General features: G+C 34.9%; 1 protein-coding gene across 2 annotated transcripts in view; it reads left to right on the top strand.

The window, feature by feature from the left end:
* The window catches only part of LOC118189234 (excitatory amino acid transporter 2-like), a 130,902-nt gene that overhangs the window by 96,775 nt on the left and 12,122 nt on the right, over positions 1–22,005 (top strand). For both annotated transcript variants that reach the window (XM_035359806.2, XM_035359808.2), the window contains 2 exons: positions 14,848–15,081; positions 19,643–19,837. In XM_035359806.2, coding sequence (XP_035215697.2) covers positions 14,848–15,081; positions 19,643–19,837 — 429 coding nt within the window. The remainder of the gene's footprint in view (positions 1–14,847; positions 15,082–19,642; positions 19,838–22,005) is intronic.

Genomic DNA, 22,005 nt, shown 5'->3' with positions numbered 1-22,005 from the left:
TATCTTCATTTTAATTTCAATTATACGTTATTAATCAAATTATTCAACCGAAAAATCGTTTGTTACCAATTAATAATCCGTTTTGTTTCCAACACTCTTTTTATTCCTTTATGATAAAATATATTATTTCCAACTTTACATAAAGAATAGAGAAAAAATAGGTTTAAAGTAAAAAAAATAGCAAAATTTAAAAATGGCACTGTAGATTTGAAATATTTTTAAACGCTAATCAGCCGATGAACTCTGTTGGTTTCGATATTACTAAAAAGAAATAAATATTAAATACAAAATTTATCTGTAAAGAAAGAGGGGGTAATAGAGCATATTTACAAAATGACAGAAGATTTCTGTAGTGAGCTTAATTTCATTTCAAGTTATTCTTCCTAATAGAGGGAAGGAAATTAATAAAGGAAAAAGAAAATATAAAAATCTTAAAAACTTTTAGATTACTTTTACATTACGCCCAAAGGGGCGTTTTTTTAACGTTTTGTGTTTTACCTTTATTTATTAAATATCATGCTTTTCGCGCTTAAACCCCAAAATTCAGTTCAACAGCAATATCGCAAAATAATTTTTAAATGAGCATATCTTTAGAATTTCCGATACACAGTCTTGCATGCTGGAGATAAAAATGGTTTCTTAACGTACAGTCTTGCCATTGCTCGCTTTTAAATCGTTGAAGCTTGTTAATCAAAAATTCATTAAAGTTTTACAAAATGTGAAGTAGATAATAAACGAAATTCCAAGTTCCAAATTTGATCTCCCAGATGCCCATATGCGGGTGGAAACGTAAGTTATTCAAAATTTGATGGCTCTAGGTACCGTTGTTTTATCACAATGCGAGAAACATACCTACATTTATGCAGATTCTTCGTTGTTTATTTTCTTTAAATATAATACAATATTTGGTGGCAACAGTTCGTAAAGTAAACTGACATTTATCGTGAACCAACGCAAAATGCCAAAATGAAATCAATAGCCCTTCTGAGCTAACGTCCTTTGGGCTAATAGCAGGTTTAGATGATTGATCATGACATGTTGAATTTACGAATTCAAATTGAAACTTTTAAAGCATCAGTGCTTTTAAAAAAGTACGAAAGGAAATTTTCTTTATTTGCGAGAAAATAGGACTTGGTAAATTACTAATCACGATTAGAATCTGAGAAATGTTATAATTTTTAGTCAAAACTCTGACTGTTTGAAGATGGTTCATTGGTTTGATTTTCAAGGACATCAGAGACTAAATAAACTAATAATAATTTTCTAACACGATAGTTAATTATTATATTTCTAGCAAGAATCACGTATACAGAAATATTTTATGATATCTTATTTTTTTCGGGGAAGAGGAGGAAGCATTCTTATTCGGACAAAAAGAAACTTTGAGAAAAATCATCTGATGAAGCAACGCAAAATGAACCAATGCAAAATGCCAAAACGAAATTAATAGTCGATCTGAGTAAATTGCTCCTTTGAACTAATAAAACTTATACTGGAGAAATCTGCATCGCGGAAAGATTAAAGTATGTACGAAAGAAAGAAAAACATTATGACTTATAATGACATCGTAACTTCCAAACTACAAATGAATCACGTGACACAAAATAAAAAACCGAAAATTCCCCGTCTGCTTAAAGTCCACACCATATTTTTATTTCCTTGTACTAAGTAAAGGAAATATTATAATCATGAAAAGTTTCGGGTATCATATTTCAACGAAAACACCTATTTTTTTCTGCTCCCGAATCCATTTACATGTCACATCCTGATTGTTTAGTGTGACCATCTGTACATATGGCCGGAATAAAAGACTATTTTATCCAAAACCGATGGAAAACGGAATATAAAATGGATACAGAAATGGATTTTTTCGTCACGTCTGTACGTAAGTACGTATGTATGTATCTCGCACATAACTCAATGATTAGCCACAGAAAGTTAACGCCAAACAGAACATTAACGCCACAAAACAAGCAACACCAAACAACAGTTTCTATGAAAAACATTTAACTGTATTTATATGTTTACCTGCAGCACCTAAAATGTTAAATATATAAGTCACAAAGATCCTTCCAATAAATCCATTTTCAGCCAATTTAAACTTTACAGCAACAAAACGCAAAGTGGCAAAAGAGGAAGCAAAATAAATAATACGAGATTTTTACCAACTTAGGATACAATTACATTGAAAAAACAATTGAAATGTTTTTTTTTTTTTTTTTAATTCTGAAAACTTCCCCAAGAAACTCCTCAGTTGGTTACACTCTTGAACTAATAAATTCATTCATGAAAACTACGACGAAATACAAATTGTTAAAGACATGGTTCTTGATTTTTGTAAATTCAGACTTTCTAATTGTCTGGCTCTACGCAAAATTTATTTTAAAGTCAATTTTCTACATCCGCAGTTTGAAAATATTCGATTCTCTGGAATCTTCAACGAATGTAAAGTTTGCTTCCCAGCTGTAGACACCATACCAATAGTTGCGTTTAAATATCAAAAGACGTTAAGCAACTTGCTTACTAACCACTATGAAATAGATGAGTCAGCCGAATGACATTGCAAATTACTAATTTACAGTACTTACGTAGATGCTCATCACCAGTACATAATTACTGGAAACCTGGGTATCATACAAAACGATCAACTAAAAGCACTAATGAGTTATGGAGTAAAATTTAGACCAGTCAGACCCATAAACAAAAATTACTGTGACAAGACTTTCGAAAACAGCATCAACGAATTTATAGTTAAAGCAAGCTATCAACTGAATTTACCTACTGATACCTTTTTGAAATGGAAAGAAGAAATACTTAAACGCACCTCAAGTTTCAAAGTATATTAAATTGATCACAACTACTGTCTGATATAAAACATTTAAAAAAAAACTTTTTACTATTACAAAAATAGATAAAGCAAATAATAACTTTAGCATTATATGAAAACAATTCTACGCATGAATTATTAATAAAGAACTTTTCAACGCATCTACTTATCAATTAGCAAACCTTACAGAAACATCTATAATAAACAGAATTAAAACTTTTCATAAAAAACTAAATATTTCTTTAAATCCAAGCTACAACAGATTTACTAACCTCTATACACTTCCCAAATTCCATAAAACACCATTAAAATCCAGATTTATAGCAAATGGAACTAATAACTATAAGAAAAATGTAGACTATTATTTTGCAATTCAGCTAAAAAAATTTGTAAATTTATTTTCAACGATTGTTACACTAATCATAACTATTGCTGGATCATTCATAATAACACTCCTGGCATTAATGCCATTCAAACAATTGACATACAAAACATTAACTGCTATGACTTTGAAAACTTATATACCTCACTTCCTTCAGAAGAAATCTATACTAGTCTACTAGATCTGCCTAAACTCTTCCCTGCTATGCTCACGATTATGAATTTTAGTAAATGGAAAACCTACCTGAAATGCACCCTTTTTTCATAACTACATTAAATTTCAAAATCAGCTTTTTAAGCAAGTCAGAGGACTTCCAATGGGCTCACATTTCAGTACTGCGATCTATAATATCTTTTTATTTATCAAAGAATTTACCTTCCAAAAAAATTTACAACAACAAGAATTAAATTACTACAAGCACACTTACAGATATATAGATGTTCTTATAATATTTAATAATTTTAATAAGATTGAATACTCCGAGATTTATCCAGAATGCCTTACACTTAATAAAACTAATTATTCGCAAAATAACATCGACTATCTCGATCTTAAAATCATTAACTACAAAAAATTTTACTGTTTTACAAAACAAGAAACTTCAATTTCAAGACTAACAAATTAATAACTTGGACTTCCAATATCTCCAAAAAAGTTATTAGTAATACAATATTAAATCAAATACAACGTATTAAAAATATTTGCACAAATACGATAGATCTACAACGCGAAATTTTGCTCCTTATTAAAATTCTCAAAAATAATCTAATACCCAAAAAAGGCAGACATTAAATACTCACTCTAAATCATTTAACTGATAGGGATATGATAATTTGTTCCTAAACCTGAGAAGGCGGTATAAGTGGGATGACTATCGGTTCGAGGATTTGTACATAGTGTAATTACAAAATTGTATATAATGTAAAAAGCTACTTGTTTTCAGACTTTTCTTATGCTGTTACTAAAAAAGTGAGCCTATTTCATAATCTTTAGTCTGTCAAATAGCTCCATTGACAGTGAAAAGTACTTTTTCCTTTTCTAATATTCTTCCTCGTTCCGACACGACAATTAGCCAGAAACTAATTAATTTCCATTCACTAATTAGTATATTCAAAATTTTAACAGACGTTTTCACTCACATAAGAACTCCGCAAGAAACATCTCTCAAACATTCCTAGCCCTTCTCACGTGCCATAAATTACTTCTCACAAGTTTCACCACCTGAAATAATTCAAAGTATCCCCGCTGCCGATAAGGGATTTTCGGACACACACCTTCTGAGTAAGTCACAGAAGAGAAAACTTTCCCCACTAGAAAGAACGTGAGTTAATTAATGCACTTTTTGGCCTTTTATATCTTCATGTACATGTCACATTTTACTTTCTTATTATATATACGAGGGCCATCCAGGAAGTAGATTACGTTTCCGTCTGTGTCCGCTAGGGGCGGGGCTAGCGCGGCCATCTTGGGGTCAGAGCGTTGCGCAGCTCAGTCTGCATCTAGCCGTGCTAGTGAGAGGTTCGTGCTGTGCTCCGTTCAGATACTGTGACGGTTTGAAATGTCTGCGTTAATTGAAAATCCCGCGAGGTGCGCTCAGTAATAAGGTTTCTGACTGCAAAAAACTGTAAACCGATAGAAATCTATCGGCAGCTTCGTGAAGTGTATGGGGACAACATTATCACTGAAGGTGGAGTGCGTCAGTGGGTCATAAGATTTCAAAATGGCCGAACCAATGTTCACGACGAAGATCGAAGTGGGAGACCCAGCATAGTGACCGCCGAACTTCTCGAAAAAGTCGATGCTAAAGTCCGTGAAAATCGAAATTTCACAATAACGGAACTTTCTTTGAGTTTTCCACAAATTTCGCGAAGTTTGTTGCACGAAATCATCAGCGAAAAGCTTGGTTACCACAAGTTTTGTGCAAGAAGAGGTAACGAAGTGGTTGAAGGCGCAGGCGGCCGAATTTTTCGACGAAGGAATTTCCAAGCTCGTACATCGCTACGATAAATGCCTTAATTTGTATGGTGACTATGTAGAAAAGTAGTATTTGAGTGTGGCTTTCATCTGTATATAATAAAATTTGTTTCCTATACTTTGTTTATTTTTTTATTCCAAAACGTAATCTACTTTCTGGATAGCCCTCGTATATTTCAATTTTTATTAGATTTGTTTTTGCAAAGATAGCGTTGTTATGTTTCTTAATTTTCTCATGTTTATTTCGATTACTTTGAGTTCTATTTCATAATTCCAATTAAGATTATTTCTGTTTATTTCTATACAAATAGTCTTAAATTAACATGCATAAAAGCGAAGGTATCGGGAGACATTTACTCAAGTATTTTGTAAATTTTACTACATAAATTGCTTTTCACTCAAATTTATAAAGAATCTTGTATTAGCGAAAATGCTTCATTCAGAATGAGTTCTTTGGTACTCTACTTTGGTTATAAATCCCATCACTTCACGGAACTACAATTTTGGCCTAACTTAATTTGCCAGTTTGGCATCATCATTCTTACTTGAATAAAAGACGAAACACCTTCGCGTTTATTAATTATTGTTCATTGAACGGGAGTTGATTAGTTCCTCTTGAAAAGTCAACTAATTTCAGATCAATAGCGATAATTCTTGTTTTTAATTTTAATTTCTTCTTCAAAGTTTGAAATTTTGTTATTCAGGATTTAAATTTAAGTCCCCGTAAAACTTTTTTTCATAATTTACATTCAAGTTACTTTAAAACACAGTTTTCGGAATTAAACTTTCAACATATGGGTTCCTCTTTTTTGATACTTCTACTGAATTTATATTAGGAGATAATATAATCAATATTTTGTTAGTAAATAAATTATTATTATCTTACTTTGCAGCTATTACGCAAGTATTAGAAAAACTTATTTTCGAGCTAAGTGAATTTTTGATCATTCAACATTATATTGTAAGGATCTTAAGTTTTACTAACGTTTATTTTATTTTAAATCTTTACTATCACTTCTTATTTTCTACTTCCGGCCAGAATTAAAAGTTTATTTATGCAAATTTGTCTTGCGAACGCCAAGTACTTAAGTTGTGGCTTTTTGCCAAGCAAGAGAGAGGAAGGAGCTATTAGAAGCAGGCCGCTTGCCATAGTAGTTTTACTCGGTTGCTGGTTGCCTTCAAGGCCAGAGGTTTAATCATCTTGATAATTTTAAACGTATCGTAGTGTTAGCAGTTCTCTGTACTACATACGGCTTTTTTGCTAATATACGGCCTATCTTGGAGTAGGCACTTGTTTGATTAATCCAAAGTTAAGTTTAGTTAGAGTTTAGTTAATATTTTTACATTCTTACGTTCAGACCACAAGTGGTTGGTCTCTGTATTCCGAAGTCCGGAAATCATTGTAAAGAGAGAAAAATAAAGGGTTCCGTATACCCTTCCTGTGTGTATTGTCTACTTCCCAAATTTATTGAACATAGCTTTAGTAAGCTCCCTGATCCGAGTCAGGACATTTAATGTTCCCAAAGCAAGTAAGGAGGAACACAGAACCTGATAGTGGCGCCCGACGAAGAAGAATAACCATGGCCGAGTTTCAAGAAGAACCTGTGCTGCCTGCAGAAGCGGCTCAGAATCCAGAAATGCCAGCTGCCGCCCTGGAAGGATTTGGTTACATCGTCCAGACCATGCGTGCATTGATGAAACCAGAAGCAATATTTAATGGAAACTCACCGGTAACCAGTTTTTTGGAAAAATTGGATGGCCACTTCATGCTGTATCCAGTGCATGAGTTCCAGAAAGTCACCTTAGCTACCAGCGTTTTGAGGGGCCAAGCGCTTAATTGGTTCAAATGTATAGGCAGAAGCCTCTTGGGTCAAGCGGGAAGTCCCACCTATACTTACGAAAATTTTAAGACCGCCTTAGTAAAAGCCTTCCCTGTCCTAAGAGATCGTGCAAGATTAGAAGCGGAACTTTTCAGCATATACCAGAAACGAATTGAAAATCTCTCAAGCTTTATTTTAAGAAAAATTCACGTTTTCAAACTCTTGTATGGAAACCGTCCGGATCCTGAGATAATTCAAGTGAATTTGCCGAGGTTACTTCCCCAAGTACAAGACTTTATTGAATTAAGGAATCCGACTACACTGGAAAAGTTATTTGAGCTAGCAATCCAGTTTGAAAGTAGAAGAACGGCGGACATTGAAAGAAGACGTCAGTATGAGCAACGAAGCCAATTTGGTGCGCCAAGACCACAGCAAAGTCAAGAACACGGCTACGGAAGCAAAGCGAATCAGTGGGCAAGGAAACCCGAGTATCTAAAAACAACCGGCGAACGTCGACAGTTCAATAGTAAGCCAGGAAAAAAATCTGAAGGCCAGTGGAAAAAGAAGGAAGGCATGGAAAGGAAGAAACAAGATTTAAACTAAAACGGATTTCTGCTGACGGGAGGGTGCGGAATTCCGAAGGCCAAGAAAATCCCTCTTCCTTCAAGTTAAATACAGTGATGGTGAAAAATTTGACTCTTCCAAAAATTGAAGTGTTGGTGAATAACATCCCAGCCACCGCACTCCTGGATACAGGCGCGCAGTGTTCCTGTGTGGCAGAAGATTTTTTAGGAAGTATTTTCGTAAATACCGCATATATAATTCGGATAATACGACAGTGTTAGCTGCGCAGGGAGAAAGATGCAAGTGCATAGGTAAATTACCGTTATACATTCGTATCAAGGACGAGCAAGTAAAGATTATGTTTTTTATCGTAAAGAATTTGCAAGCACATGTCATCTTAGGGATAGACTTTCAGAGGCAGAAGCAATGCTGGATTTTAACGAAGCGTCCCGTAAGCTGACGATGAAACCAGTTCGAGAAGAAAAAAGAGAACCACCAACGTTAAACCTCGACCACCTGCCTAAGGAAGGGCAACAAAAAATTCGACAAGTGGTAAGTGAATTTGCTTCGTTATTTAGTGATATTCCAGGATTTACTCAAGTTACTAACCATAGTATCGACACCGGAGATTCACTGCCAGTTCGCCATACCGATACCATACCGATATGATAAGAATAAAGAAAAAATTATAGAGTGGCACATTAGAGATATGTTACGTAAAAAGATCATAACGCCCATCTCAAGTAGTTATGCTAGCCCGGTTGTGTTATGTAAGAAAAATAATGACTATCCGGTAACACATCCAAAAAGGTGGCGTTTTGCAATTGACTATCGTAAATTAAACTCCATGACTAAACATCCGGCATATTTGTTACCTATTATCGAAGAAATTCTAAGGAACATAACTTCTACCAAATACATGACTACTTTAGACTTAACGACTGGTTATTTTCAAATAGGGGTTAGACCGGAAGATGTGCCTAAGACTGCTTTTATGCATTCCTGCGTATGCCGTTTGGCCTTTCAGGGGCACCGGCAACATTTCAGCGATGTATGGACATTGTGCTAAGGCCTGTTCTTGGAAAGTCCACATTTATCTATTTAGACGATATCATTATTACTAGTGATAATCTGGACCAACATGTACAGGATTTAAGACAGGTGTTTTCATTATTAAATGAGGCCGGTCTAAAAGTTAATGTCGAAAAGTGCAAATTTGCAGCCCCTGAATTAAAATACTTAGGTTACAAAATATCTCAGAAAGGAATCGAGACAGACGAATGAAAAATAATCGCTGTGCAAAAGTATCCGCCGCCAAATACGGCGAAGAAACTCTCTTCTTTTCTAGGACTTTGTTCATATTATAGGTCCTTTATAAAAGATTTTGCAACTATTGCTGAACCATTGTTAAAATTAAAAAGGAAAAAGGCAAGATTCTCGTGGACGGCCGAAGCCAATAGTGCTTTCGAAAAATTAAAGCAAGCATTAACGCAAGCCCCTGTTTTGAAATTTCCTGAAAATGATGAGAATTTAGAAATTTCAGCGGATGCTTCGGATTATGCGGCAGGAGCGGTACTTTCGCAAAATCAGCAGCCCGTGGCATTTTTTAGTCGAACTTTAAATCAGACACAAAGAAATTATTCCGCGACTGAGAGAGAGGCACTTGCAGCTCTGTTAGCAGTGCAAACGTTCCGAGTCTATTTTGGAAGGGCGCCAATAACAGTGTATTCTGATCATGCGGCGGTAACTAGATTGTACTCAGGGAAAAACCTATCCCCAAGGTTAATAAAATGGACACTCAAGTTACAAGAGTATAATCTGGTAATCAAGCACACCCCCGGAAAGGAAAATATCGTAGCAGATGCCCTATCCAGAATAAAAATAGATGAAGAAGGTAATACTGTAAAGGTGACAATGCTCACAGCATGTACGATAAATTCCCGAGAAACTGTAATAACCGAACTGGGTGAGGATCCTGAATTTAAAAACATTTATGAGTATTTAAAGGATCCTGAAAATTTTAGCCACCAAGATATTGTGGCGATAAGAAATAGGTCGGCCCATTACGAACTAATACATGGTCTATTATTTTATACAAAAACTACAAATTCCAACAACGAATTTCGACCTGTTATCCCAGCTAGTCTTAGATTAAATATACTGAAGGAGTTACACGACTGCCCTTTAGCTTAAGTTACTAACCATAGTATCGACACCGGAGATTCACTGCCAGTTCGCCATACCGATACCATACCGATATGACAAGAATAAAGAAAAAATTATAGAGTGGCACATTAGAGATATGTTACGTAAAAAGATCATAACGCCCATCTCAAGTAGTTATGCTAGCCCGGTTGTGTTATGTAAGAAAAATAATGACTATCCGGTAACACATCCAAAAAGGTGGCGTTTTGCAATTGACTATCGTAAATTAAACTCCATGACTAAACATCCGGTATATCCGTTACCTATTATCGAAGAAATTCTAAGGAACATAACTTCTACCAAATACATGACTACTTTAGCGAAAAACCATCCAACGCGTACGCGAAGCAGTTTATTTTCCTGAACTGCAAAAGTTAACAAGGGCGTATGTCCAGTCCTGCCCAACATGTCAAGCAGTTAATTATATTAATTTCCGCCCGACCGGGTTTCTAAATAGCATTAAATCCGAATTTCCAAATGAAATAATTGGCATCGATTTATTGGGCCCTTTCCCAAAAAGTCAGTTAAGTAAAAGTCGGTATCTCCTTGTTATGGTTGATCATTTTAGTAAGTGGACCGAAATTGTTCCTTCCAAAAACTGGGCATACGTTATTTAAAAATGGTCCCATATCGGCCGCAATCAAATATAGCGAAGGGGTCAATAGAAATATAGTGAAAATTATCCGTAGTTATGTTAAAAATTTTCATAAAAGCTGGGATAACTATGTCAATGAATTAGCTTTCGCCCTTAGGACCGCAAAACATGATGCAACGGCCAAAACTCCTGCTGAGTTATTTTTAGGCAGAAAGATTATAACGCCGTTAGATAAATTATTTTATGTTCAACAAAGAGCCCCAGAATTTAAAATGGGCAATATAGAAAAATTAATTAAAGAAGCAAAAAAGAACACTGAAGTAGCACAGAGAAAACAGAAACTTTATTATGATATGAAACGACAGGGAGTAACTTATAAAATAGGAGATGAAGTGTTAAAATTAAGCATGCACTTTTTTCAGCACCAGAAGATAAAACTGCCAAATTTGTTCCACGATTTGAAGGACCATATGTCATAGAAAAAATAACTCAGGCTGTAGTGGTGTTAAAAGCCAGGAATGGTGAAACATGCTCCGCAAATATTGACCAGATAAAACCATTCTATAATCGTAATAAAATGCAAATATTTAAAGATCTTTTGCAGGATTCGGCACGGCAGGCACTGCAGGCACAAGCTCCAGATGTGGAACAACGACAATCACAAGGGCAAGCCATTAGGAGGCAGGAGCAATTGAAAAGAAAGTTTCCCCGTTGGAAAATTGAAGGTAACAAGAAAAAGAAGCCGTTCCACCGACAAGAAAAGAGAGAGCACTACCACCCCCAGAATGAAGAAGGGAGAAGTACTACGAATGCAAAGAGAGCCAGGAGAAATGACGGCAACTATAACCCGGCTCCAAAACGGAAGATCTACCCATCGGACAGGAGTCTACGCAGCAAATGTCGACGAATTGATGAAGGAACACCAGCTGCGGAGGCAAAGAAACAAGGAAACAGCCAGCAACGAGATCCAAGCAGGAACGAGAGAGAGTTGTCCCGGTTCCGCCAAGACCACAGGCAGAGGCTAAAAAGAAGGTCTTCAAGGGTGACCAAACTGGAAGGAAAAGAAAGCTCATGGAGGAAGGAACTGAAGGGCGAACCCGCACAAGAAGGAAGATAAACCAAACCGTAATCTTCGCTACCTTCCAGGACTGGGCAGAAAAAAGGATGTCCGAATATCACAAAGATAAGTAAATCTTTATGTTACTTTGAAACCTTAAGTTAATCTTTCATTCTTACTGCAAGTGGCAGAATTCAAGACGTTTTACCACATGTGAGGTCTACCTTTATCGCCAAAAAGGCGAGAAATGAGTTGTTACCTATTTTGGTATTATGTTTTTCAATTACTCGCGAGTAAAACTAAAATTAGTGTATAATAGGAATGTGTAAATACTTGAATATTGTAAAAGTTATTGTATAAAATTTTATTTAAAAGATTCTGGCAAGTAAGAAGTTTTAGTCTGAAAGACTTTTGAAATGTAGTATTTCAATATAGAAGTATTGGCACTTGCTTGGAAAAGAATAGAAGTTAACAATGTACTACTAATGTATGTTTTAAAATGCGTAAATTTAACGGCATGTTAATATGTCCTTATATACAATGTGAACTGTTATTTTAAACGTTAAGAAATACTGTGATATGTTAAAAGTGAAAGTAATGCCAAAAATTTTATCTTATTCGTGTGACTGTAAAAAGAGCAAATTATTGTGAATATGTGTTAAAGGTTGAATGAATGTAGTTAGGCTCTCTGACGCTACACTTCAGAGTTAGCCACTTTCAGAATAGTACCTCAGGGTTTAGAGATGAATATAAGGTGTGTTATGAGGTCTTGTTATGTTGAATTTTAACACGTTAGTGTTTTGATTGCAGGCGGTAGTGTTGAACACTTGTACATAAACACGTTCGTGTTTGGTGTTTTCCTTTACAACACATGTCAGAGAGCACGGGGAGATAATTAAATAACGTCATTAATGAAATAAGAATGTTAAGAGAAATATAAGTATTCATGTTACTTGCCATTTAATTGTGTAACATTTCATTAAACTAGTTTTCCTTCCAGATCTCTGGAAGGAACCAGATTTCAACTAAGAACTCCTGTTTAGATGCAGTACAGATGAAAAGTAATTGTCCATGGAGTTGATAATGTAAAAACGACTTTTTTTTTTAATTTCTAGTTTCTAGTGAGAAATGTTTGTAAAAGATTGGCCTCGCGTTAGATTCTAGAGCTAAAAGTTTTCAACAAGGTCGTTTTAGACCTAAGTTTCAAACTAATTAACTCTGGCGGGAAGTATGTAAGGATCTTAAGTTTTACTAACGTTTATTTATTTTAAATCTTTACTATCACTTCTTAGTTTCTACTTCCGGCCAGAATTAAAAGCTTTAACTTATTTATGCAAATTTGTCTTGCGAACGCCAAGTACTTAAGTTGTGGCTTTTTGCCAAGCAAGAGAGAGGAAGGAGCTATTAGAAGCAGGTCGCTTGCCATAGTAGTTTTACTCGGTTGCTGGTTGCCTTCAAGGCCAGAGGTTTAATCCTCTTGATAATTTTAAACGTATCGTAGTGTTAGCAGTTCTCTGTACTACATATGGCTTTTTTGCTAATATACGGCCAATCTTGGAGTAGGCACTTGTTTGATTAATCCAAAGTTAAGTTTAGTTAGAGTTTAGTTAATATTTTTAGATTCTTACGTTCAGACCACAAGTGGTTGGTCTCTGTATTCCGAAGTCCGGAAATCATTGTAAAGAGAGAAAAATAAAGGGTTTCGTATACCCTTCCTGTGTGTATTATCTACTTCCCAAATTTATTGAACATAGCTTTAGTAAGCTCCCTGTTCCGAGTCAGGACATTTAATGTTCCCAAAGCAAGTAAGGAGGAACACAGAACCTGATAATATATATATATATATATATTCACTCTCTTACTAGGCTCAGTAAACTCTTTTTTTATTCTAGTATGTCGGTAAACTGTACATGTTTTGGTTAGAAAGGTGATTGAAATATGTTGTTCTTATGTTCCGGTAAAGGTTTTTATGGCTTTTAATCTGCATCAATAGTTGTAGAATTATCAACAATTTAAAAATGGGGCTAGACTTAACGAGACCGCTTTTTCTTTTATATTTGTAACTCTTAGTAGTCTTCTGCTCAGTAGGACGAAATGGTAACTTTCATTGTTGTGCACCGAAAATCTTGTCTTTCTATCCGCTGGCCAAATTGCTTGTTTTTGTGTACAAAATCTAATTTTAATTGCAAAAATTGTTTTTTATCTGTTTTTAACTATATTTGGCGTTTTATGTTTTTCTGTATTTTAAAATTTTGAATGGAGCTATTTTAAATGTTTATGTATTTTTGCCTTGCCGCGAAGTGATTGAAGGAGAATATATCTCTAAAGAAATTCGAGGATATACGTTTAAATGAAGTGCAGCAAAAAAAATGTGCATAATTTAAAATGCCGTACAAGGAAGTCATATGGTGTATACATCAGATATTTATTAATGAAGTCCAATATTTATTTATCTCAAGTCGCCCAAATTTGATTTTCATATCTCAAGTCAGTTCGAGTTGCGCTTTGCTTTATGGGCGTGTTCCGTATTTTAAAACGAAGGATTGGAAATGTTGTCCATGCCAGTAAGTACTTGTGAACTTGGGAAATACGATACCATAACGGAGTGCTCTTACATTATTGCAATTTGATTTTCGTACATTGTAGATGAAAATATGAGGATAATAAAATACTTTTGGACATTTTCATGGACAAACTCTTTCAGCAATATAAAGCCATGTAAACGACGATTAGTAGACTCACAAGCTGCCAGTTTTCAAAGCATCAGCATAAGTACTCTTGAGTATGAAGTTAATAACAAGCAATTAGCATTCGATAGTACCTATGCTTCTGACATATCTAATTACTAATAATAAATAAAGTTCTTAACAACTTTGATTGACGAAATCTCCCAATTTTTAATTATTTATTTTTTCATTCTTTTCTCCAAAGAAAGCGAAGAGCTTGTTTTATAATCAACGAAAATTTCTGAATTAGAGATGATACATTTTTAGATATTGAAATTTTAAAATAATAAACGACGGAAATTGAATTGGAAGGTTTTTAAAAATAAGCCAAAATATAAGAACGTCACTCATTTGATGGTGCGTACAGTAGAATTTTGAGATTTTTAATTTATTCTTTTTAAACGAAGATATGCTCGAAAAGTCTTTTCAGCATTAAATTTTTAAAAAAATCAAATTTGGATGGAAAAAATGGCTTCACTGCGTTGTATTGCCATCCACAAGCAGTGTTTATGCAACATTCCAGCTCGAAAACTTATCAGGAAATAGTTTTAAAATCGATGGCAAACTTTTGTAGATACCGACAGACACCATGAGTAAGCTAAATAAAGAAAAGTGAAAAAATTCAGAATCGTGCTGAAAATAACATTTTACCATTTATTTTCATTGGAAAACTAATTTTAATATTTTTTTCTGACAGGTATTCTCCCATTGGAATCATGTTTTTGATTATAGGAAACATCATGGATATTGAAGACTTGGCTGTTACTGCCCAGCAGCTAGGCTTATATATGTTAACTGTCATCGTTGGTCTCCTTATACATGGTATTATAACATTGCCAGGAATATATTTTCTTATCACGCGAAAAAACCCATGGACATTCTTCAAAGGTATGCTTCAAGCTTGGGTGACAGCGCTTGGTACGGCATCTAGGTGAGTTTATCTGTAGTTATTGTGTTTTTTTCTCTAGAAATCCTCACTGATGAGTTGTTGATAAACCTGACCAATTAGATCTCTGCCTTTTTTTTTTATTTATTTTTCTCTGACTGCCTCCTTATTTTTAATTTCAAATTCCTTTTCATTCAGTCAGTCAAATCAACCAGATGTGACATGTTTTTTCGTTATTTAGTTTTATTTTAAATATTAAAAGATAAAAATGACTGTCCTTCTAAAATAGCTTAATTGATCCAGAAAACGTGTATTTCAAATTTAATGTGTTCTGTACTAACTTTTAGAAATTTGTTAATGAAAATTGTAGCACATATAGTTTTTTTTTTTCCCATACAGAGGAATATTTTATTTTGATCTCTTTTTTATTCTTCGTGGAAGTTGTCTATAGGCTGGAACTGTTGTTAGCTGTATATCACCACTAACAACTATTCCATCAACATCACCAAGCAGAATCTTTCTGTGCCAGTTCTTCTACAGATTAATTTTCATTCAAACTCGGACTATTTTTATGGGCAACTTTCAAGATATAAGGTTACAAAATGCGTTCATTTCAGTTTGTTACGTTCACTTTACAGAAACTATCTTGAAGAACTTTCTGAAATCTCTTATTATGTTAATATTAGTGTGTGTTATTTCAGCTATAATCTGTCATTCATAACCTATTATTTATTATAAATTACTTGCAATTATTCGGAAGTTGAAAATCACAACTGAAAGTTTATTTCAGTTACATAAGCGTATAAACTCATCTTAAACAGTCCAGCGCAATGTAGTGTCCTGAAAAAAGGAAGAGGATGTTCTACCTACATAAATACTGGCACCTAATCTTTCATAACTTGAAAGATCTTATCTCCGGCAAATATAAACACGGGGGAAATTACAGAATGTGCATATCGCCTTACTCATGCTAGACGTGGGGAAGGCATTCGATCGCGTCTGGCATGAGGGGCTTAATTATAAACTTATAAATCTCCCTATGGATAGAGAGCTGATTCAGCTAATTATGTTTTTCATCACTAATAGGAAATTCACTGTGGCTATTGGAAAGGACTTCTCCAGTTTACGCACCATAAATGCAGGCGTCCCACGTGGGTCCATTTTAGGGCCCGTCCTGTATTTATTTTACGTTCATGATTTTCCTAGGGCTCACATCACTGAAATCACAGACTTGGGTGCAGAAACAGACAGAAATCACTTTCTTGGATGCTATGCGGACGATACGGCATTAGCCGTAAAGTCCACAAACGCACACCATGCAATCAAGAAGTTACAGGAGCCTCTGCCAGAGGTAGAAAAGTGGTGTATGACGTGGAAGATTGCTGTTAATGCCAGCAAGTCGCAATTATTAATGATAAGGAGGAAAAATACACAGTTGAATATTAATAGTAAGCTCTTTTTATTCTCTGAAGAAATTCCTAGAGTCAGTAAGGCGAAATATTTAGGATTAATGCTAAATGAAAGATTAAAATGGGGAGTATTATAGAGGTCAGAAGAAAGGTTTTCACTGTTGTAAATAGTCTCCCCCCTATATTGAGTAATTATTCTAGCTTAGACCTCAGGAAAAAGTCCCTACACTTGAGTACAAAGCACAAAATGTTCATAAAACTGCATGAAACTGATAGAAAAATCCTTACTGATGTCATTCAACTTGTCTGTCTCTGTGGCTTGAATATCGGTTACGTCAATCGAAGCGTTTGACCCTTCACATGAAGTTTGATTTGGGGAATTAAAAAGTCATCCGGCACTAAATCAGGTGAATACGGAGGACGGTTGAGAACTGGCACACATTTTGCGCTAGAAACTGCACCACAACACCAGCCGTGTGAACAGGTAGTTTTATCGTGCAGCGAGAATAATTCCCTTTCCTTTTATCGTTCCGTACGAACTCGCTGAATCCTCTTGCAGAACCAAACCATGAATCCAGGTAAAACTGTAATCTGTAATCCATAAACTGTAATGCATGAAAATCTATTACATGTAAACTGTAATCTATGAACCGAGATAAAACTGAGAATTGCATTGCAGTTTTACCTGGGATGATGAAATTTTGATTCCCAGTTATGATTATACTATGTCTCTGAATTCCCAGTTGTGACATATTATCAGGTTCAATGTTCCGTCTTACCTTCTTCGGGAACATGCAAGGACCTGACTCGGAACAGAGAGCTTACTAAAGCTATGTTCAAAATTGGGGGAAGTAGACAGGATACACAAGAAGGGTATACAAAACCCTTTATTTTTCTCTATTTACAATAAATTCCGTACTTCGGAATACACAGACCCGCTACTTGGGGTCTAACGTAAAAATATAAAAAAATAGAACTAAACTCTAATTTAACTTTAAAATAATAAACGTGGAAGATTGGCCTTATATTAACAGGAAGCCGTATGTAGTACAGAGAACTGTGAACACTACAATACGTTTAAAATTTATCAAGAGGATTAAAACCTTTGGCCTGGAAGGCAACCAGCAACTGCGTAAAACTTCTAAGGTAAGCGGCCTGCTTCGACTCACTGCTTCCTCTCTCTCGCTTGGCAAAAAGCCACAACTTAAATACTTGGCGTTCGCCAGACAAACTTTGCATAACTACTTTAACGCTTATAATTCTGGCCGGAAGTAGAAAATAAGAAGTGATAGTAAAGATTTAAAATAAAATAAACGTTAGTAAAACTTAAGATCCTTACAATATGATGGCTGAAGATTCCCAGTCATGATTATATGCCAAGAAGAAATAAAGATTCCTAATTATGGTTATATTTCAAGATGAACTTTTCGGAACTTTTTCAGTGTATATCACATTAATGCCTAGTGTCATATGTATAGGCCATGATTTTCTCTAAAATCTCTGTTAATAATTTTGATAAAATTTAATATACTATGGTGTTTATATCACAATTACTTGAAAGGCGTAATCTTCAGGAATTTGCTCGGAAAAAAATAGTAATTTGAATGGTAATGGATTATAATAAAGGGCAGCAGAAACCCAGTTAATGGAATTTAATAGAGATGGATAACAGTTTTTATTAGATATCCGATGGTCAAACTCAACCTCATAAAACCTGGAAGTGTATCCTTAATGTCTCCTCCTTACATCTTTTTTGAAGCTAATATTCTCTCAAATACATGTTTCATAAATGAAAGTTTGAAAATTAGTTTTTAAGATTTTTCGTTTTAATAACCTGTAATAACAAAATATTGTTAAATTTCTCTGCATTAAATGATACCTTTTGAATTATTGAATCAACGTCGCATAGATACGTTGAAAATACACAAGTCGAAATTACAGTATTGTAATTTAAATGTTTGTATGAATATTTACAAAAAATTTTATGTTAATAAAGCATTACTAAATTAGTCTAAATAATCAAGTTTTCAAATTTTAGAAATATCTTTCTGAAATATTTCCAGTAGGTAGTGGCAGTCCACTGACAGGTTTCCTAGTAGAAAAACGAAACTGCACTTGGAATGATATGCAGAACTTTTGCATAATCTGCTGGAATCTTTGAAGTTTCCTTTTTTAGGAGGGGATTAGTTTATTCTTGTTGAACGAAAATCTTATACCCAACGCAGTTTTAATTATCATAATTCTATCAATAAATTTCAGTTTTTAGAAATCATCTATTGCAAAGAGATTGCGCAATGCATCATTTACGATGCAATTATTGTGCAATCAATTAATTTATTCACCATGAAATCATTTAATTTATTCATAAATTATGCTGCATTTAATTATAAAAAATGAAACAATGAAGAAAAGCATACTTTTAGAACTGAAATGCAGGCTTTACGGGCTCACAGATTCCATGTTACTGTCCTCCTTTGTTTTGATTAACTCTTTCAAATCCAAACCCTTCGCTAACCTGTATCCTCAAAATACCAAACCGCCCGAAATACTTTTCGATTTCACAGCAATTTCCTCCCCTCTCCGTCCATTAATGCAGAAAATAGGTGTGAAGATTTCGAATGACTTTGTACTTTCTAACAAAGATTCCATTAAACTTTGACCCCGTTCTTTATAAAACTATTCTGAAGGTCAGACCAACAAGCCTTTCTGGCTTTGTAGTGATCACGACTGAGATTTGTTTATTTCCGTTATTTTTATAGGAAAGAATAAATTGATTAAAAATAAACGTAATCCTTAAATTTTTAAACTGCACTTTTATTGCTGTTTAAAGCTTAAAAGCACACTGTACCACAAAAGAATCAACAATAAAATGTCACGAGCAACCAAAAGATAAGAAACCTCTTAGAACAAGCTGACTGCAATAAACTGATACAATGCATTTGGAGAAACTGCACCTGCTACTGCATACTTTAGGAGGAGGGAAGAAAACAAGATAACAATCTCGGCCGTGTTCGGGCGGTTCTGGTTGTTTCAGTGTAGGGCCATGTGTGGCAGATTGGTTGTGAAAGAGTTAACCAGGGTTTTGCATTTAATTAAAGAAAAAAAAAAAAATGGTGATTTTGTGAAATATGTGTATGACAATTTCCTACATCAACATTGAGTAACTATATGTAATTAATTTTCTTGTGTCTTTAAAGTGCTGCTACGCTGCCTATCACGTTCAAGTGTCTGGAGGAAAACAACAATATCGATTGTCGGGTTACGAGGTTTGTTCTACCAGTCGGAGCAACAGTTAATATGGATGGCACTGCTCTGTACGAAGCTGTCGCCGCGTTGTTCATCGCCCAAATGAACGGTATCGACTTGTCTGCCGGAGAAATTATCACAGTGAGGTTAGTATTTCTTACATATTTGATGCACGAAATACTTCCGGTAACCTTTTCGCCTCATTCACGATACCGTCCACACTTTTTCAATAATTTACTGGTTCTTCAAACATACATGTTTTACGATGTTTTCTGATAAATTATGTGTAGATATATATACAGGGTGTTTATAAAGTCCCGGACCCACTTTGATGTTTAGTAACTCATAAAATAATAAAGATAGATTAAAATTAATAACATAAATGGTTAGATAGACTCAAAAAGTTTCATGACCCTTGTCAATGAACTTCCACGTGTGCCCCTTTCGTCGCACGGAGAATATCAAGTCGATATTCAATTTCACGCCAGGTACCGGCAAGCATGTCGGTATCCACAGAGGCTATTGCGGTTGTAATTCTGGCTTTTAGGTCATCAATGTTCGACACTCTCCTCCTGTAAATGTTGTCCTTTACAAATCCCCAAAGGAAAAAGTCCGTAACATTGCAATAGTTGCCAAAAACAAAAGAGAGAAAAATGCAATTAATAAGCAGACGATATTTAGAAAAGTACAGATATTTAGACTGGAAAATGAAAGAATCCCCTTGTCAGATCACTCAGTGTTCTTTGATCTACGTGTTTGCGCGGTTGTTTTTACAATTGTTTTTTACATTTAACGTGAAAATAATTATTTCACGATGCCTCCCAAGGAGATTGTTGCCTTAGATAGTGCTGAAAAGAAAAAGAAGGAAGCCATGACCGTTGAAATTAAGAAAGAAATCATAGATAAACATAAGCGTGGTGTAAGAGTGACATAAGCGTGGTATAAGAGTGGATTATTCTGAAGGAGAAGGAGGAAATTAAGAAACTTGATGTGGCCAAAGGAGTTACAGTTACTTCTAAGCAATGTCCAAAAAGCCTAGAAAATTTTGAGAAGCTGTTGTTGGTGTGGATGAACGAGAAGCAGTCAAAAGAAGATTCGGTGTCGGGATCTATCATAAAGGTAAACTACGGCTATATTATTTACCAGTGTTATGTATATTAGAAAAATTGATTTTTATGTTGATATTTTTGGGGATGCGGAACGGATTAACTGGATTTCCATTATTTTCAATGGGGAAGTATGCTAAGTAGATGATACTTTTAGGGAGAGAAAACTGTAGATTAGGATGTAATTATCGCCATCTATAATTGTCTTGAAGGTTCACTGTTACTTCTTAAAAAACATCATTCCTTAAACTTTGTAGACACATAGTGTATAATTTCAGAAAAAGAATTTTGTAATGTACATAGCCCTGATGAGGAGGAAAAAAATATTTACAATAGGCAATATTCTTTAAAGTGCAAGTCATATATGTCTAGAAATAGTTTTCTAAGTAACTCACGAGCCAATGATCTTGTTATAGAAAATTGTTATGTATTATTTTGTTGTGTACAATTGTTATGTATTATTTTGTTGTGTACAATTATTATATTACTTTACTGTGTTTAATGAATTTGTATTGTTATTATTTAAGAATTAATGTATAATATTTAGTATTGTTAAACTTTATGGCAAAGCTCATTTTAGCTGAAGAGTGTGATTTAAAAAAAAGGGCGAGGCTCGTTACTTCTGTTTCCCACGAAACGGTCAGTTGTGGCCAGCTGCATTTTCCTCTTTTCGCAGGGGTTGAAAACACGTGTTTTGCTCGTTCAGGGGCGAATAGTTCTAGAGGGCGGCGATATTTGACAGAGTTATAGGTTGGAAACATTCCTTTTTGCGTAGGAAAGAAAGGGTCTGTCATCTTGTAGAGAGTTCTGAATTTCTTAGAATTTTGGTCATGGTTTATCACCTTTTTTCTAGTTGGCTACAGGGAGTTCTAGTTTTGTTTAAGATTGGCTAAATTTTAATTTTAGTGTGGTTTGAGCCAATGGTGAATTAGAGGCGTTTACGTGTTGAGCATTCTACCGAGTTTTCTTAAGCCGTTGCACGGTTGAAGAAGGGAGGTTTTTGCGAGATTTTCGTGAGATTTGGTCCAGTTTTAATCGGCTTTGAGAGAAGCGTTACCCGGCGACCCCTTGGGGGCGACCGCGTTACGGTTAATATTGTTTATCTCCGTGGCACTGGCAGCGGGGACCGGTCCGAGCTCGTCGCGGGCTCCTTTCGGTTAAATTTCGGCGTAATTGGCTGAAGATCTCGGGCTAGGTCCAGCGTCTTA

This window comes from Stegodyphus dumicola, chromosome 1 (genome assembly GCF_044657685.1).
Source record: "Stegodyphus dumicola isolate Sdum_Otavi_A_Nest chromosome 1, ASM4465768v1".
In the NCBI taxonomy this organism is placed as follows: Eukaryota; Metazoa; Arthropoda; class Arachnida; order Araneae; family Eresidae; genus Stegodyphus; species Stegodyphus dumicola.
Note: the sequence above shows the minus strand (reverse complement) of the source record. Positions and strands in the feature narration are given on the sequence as shown.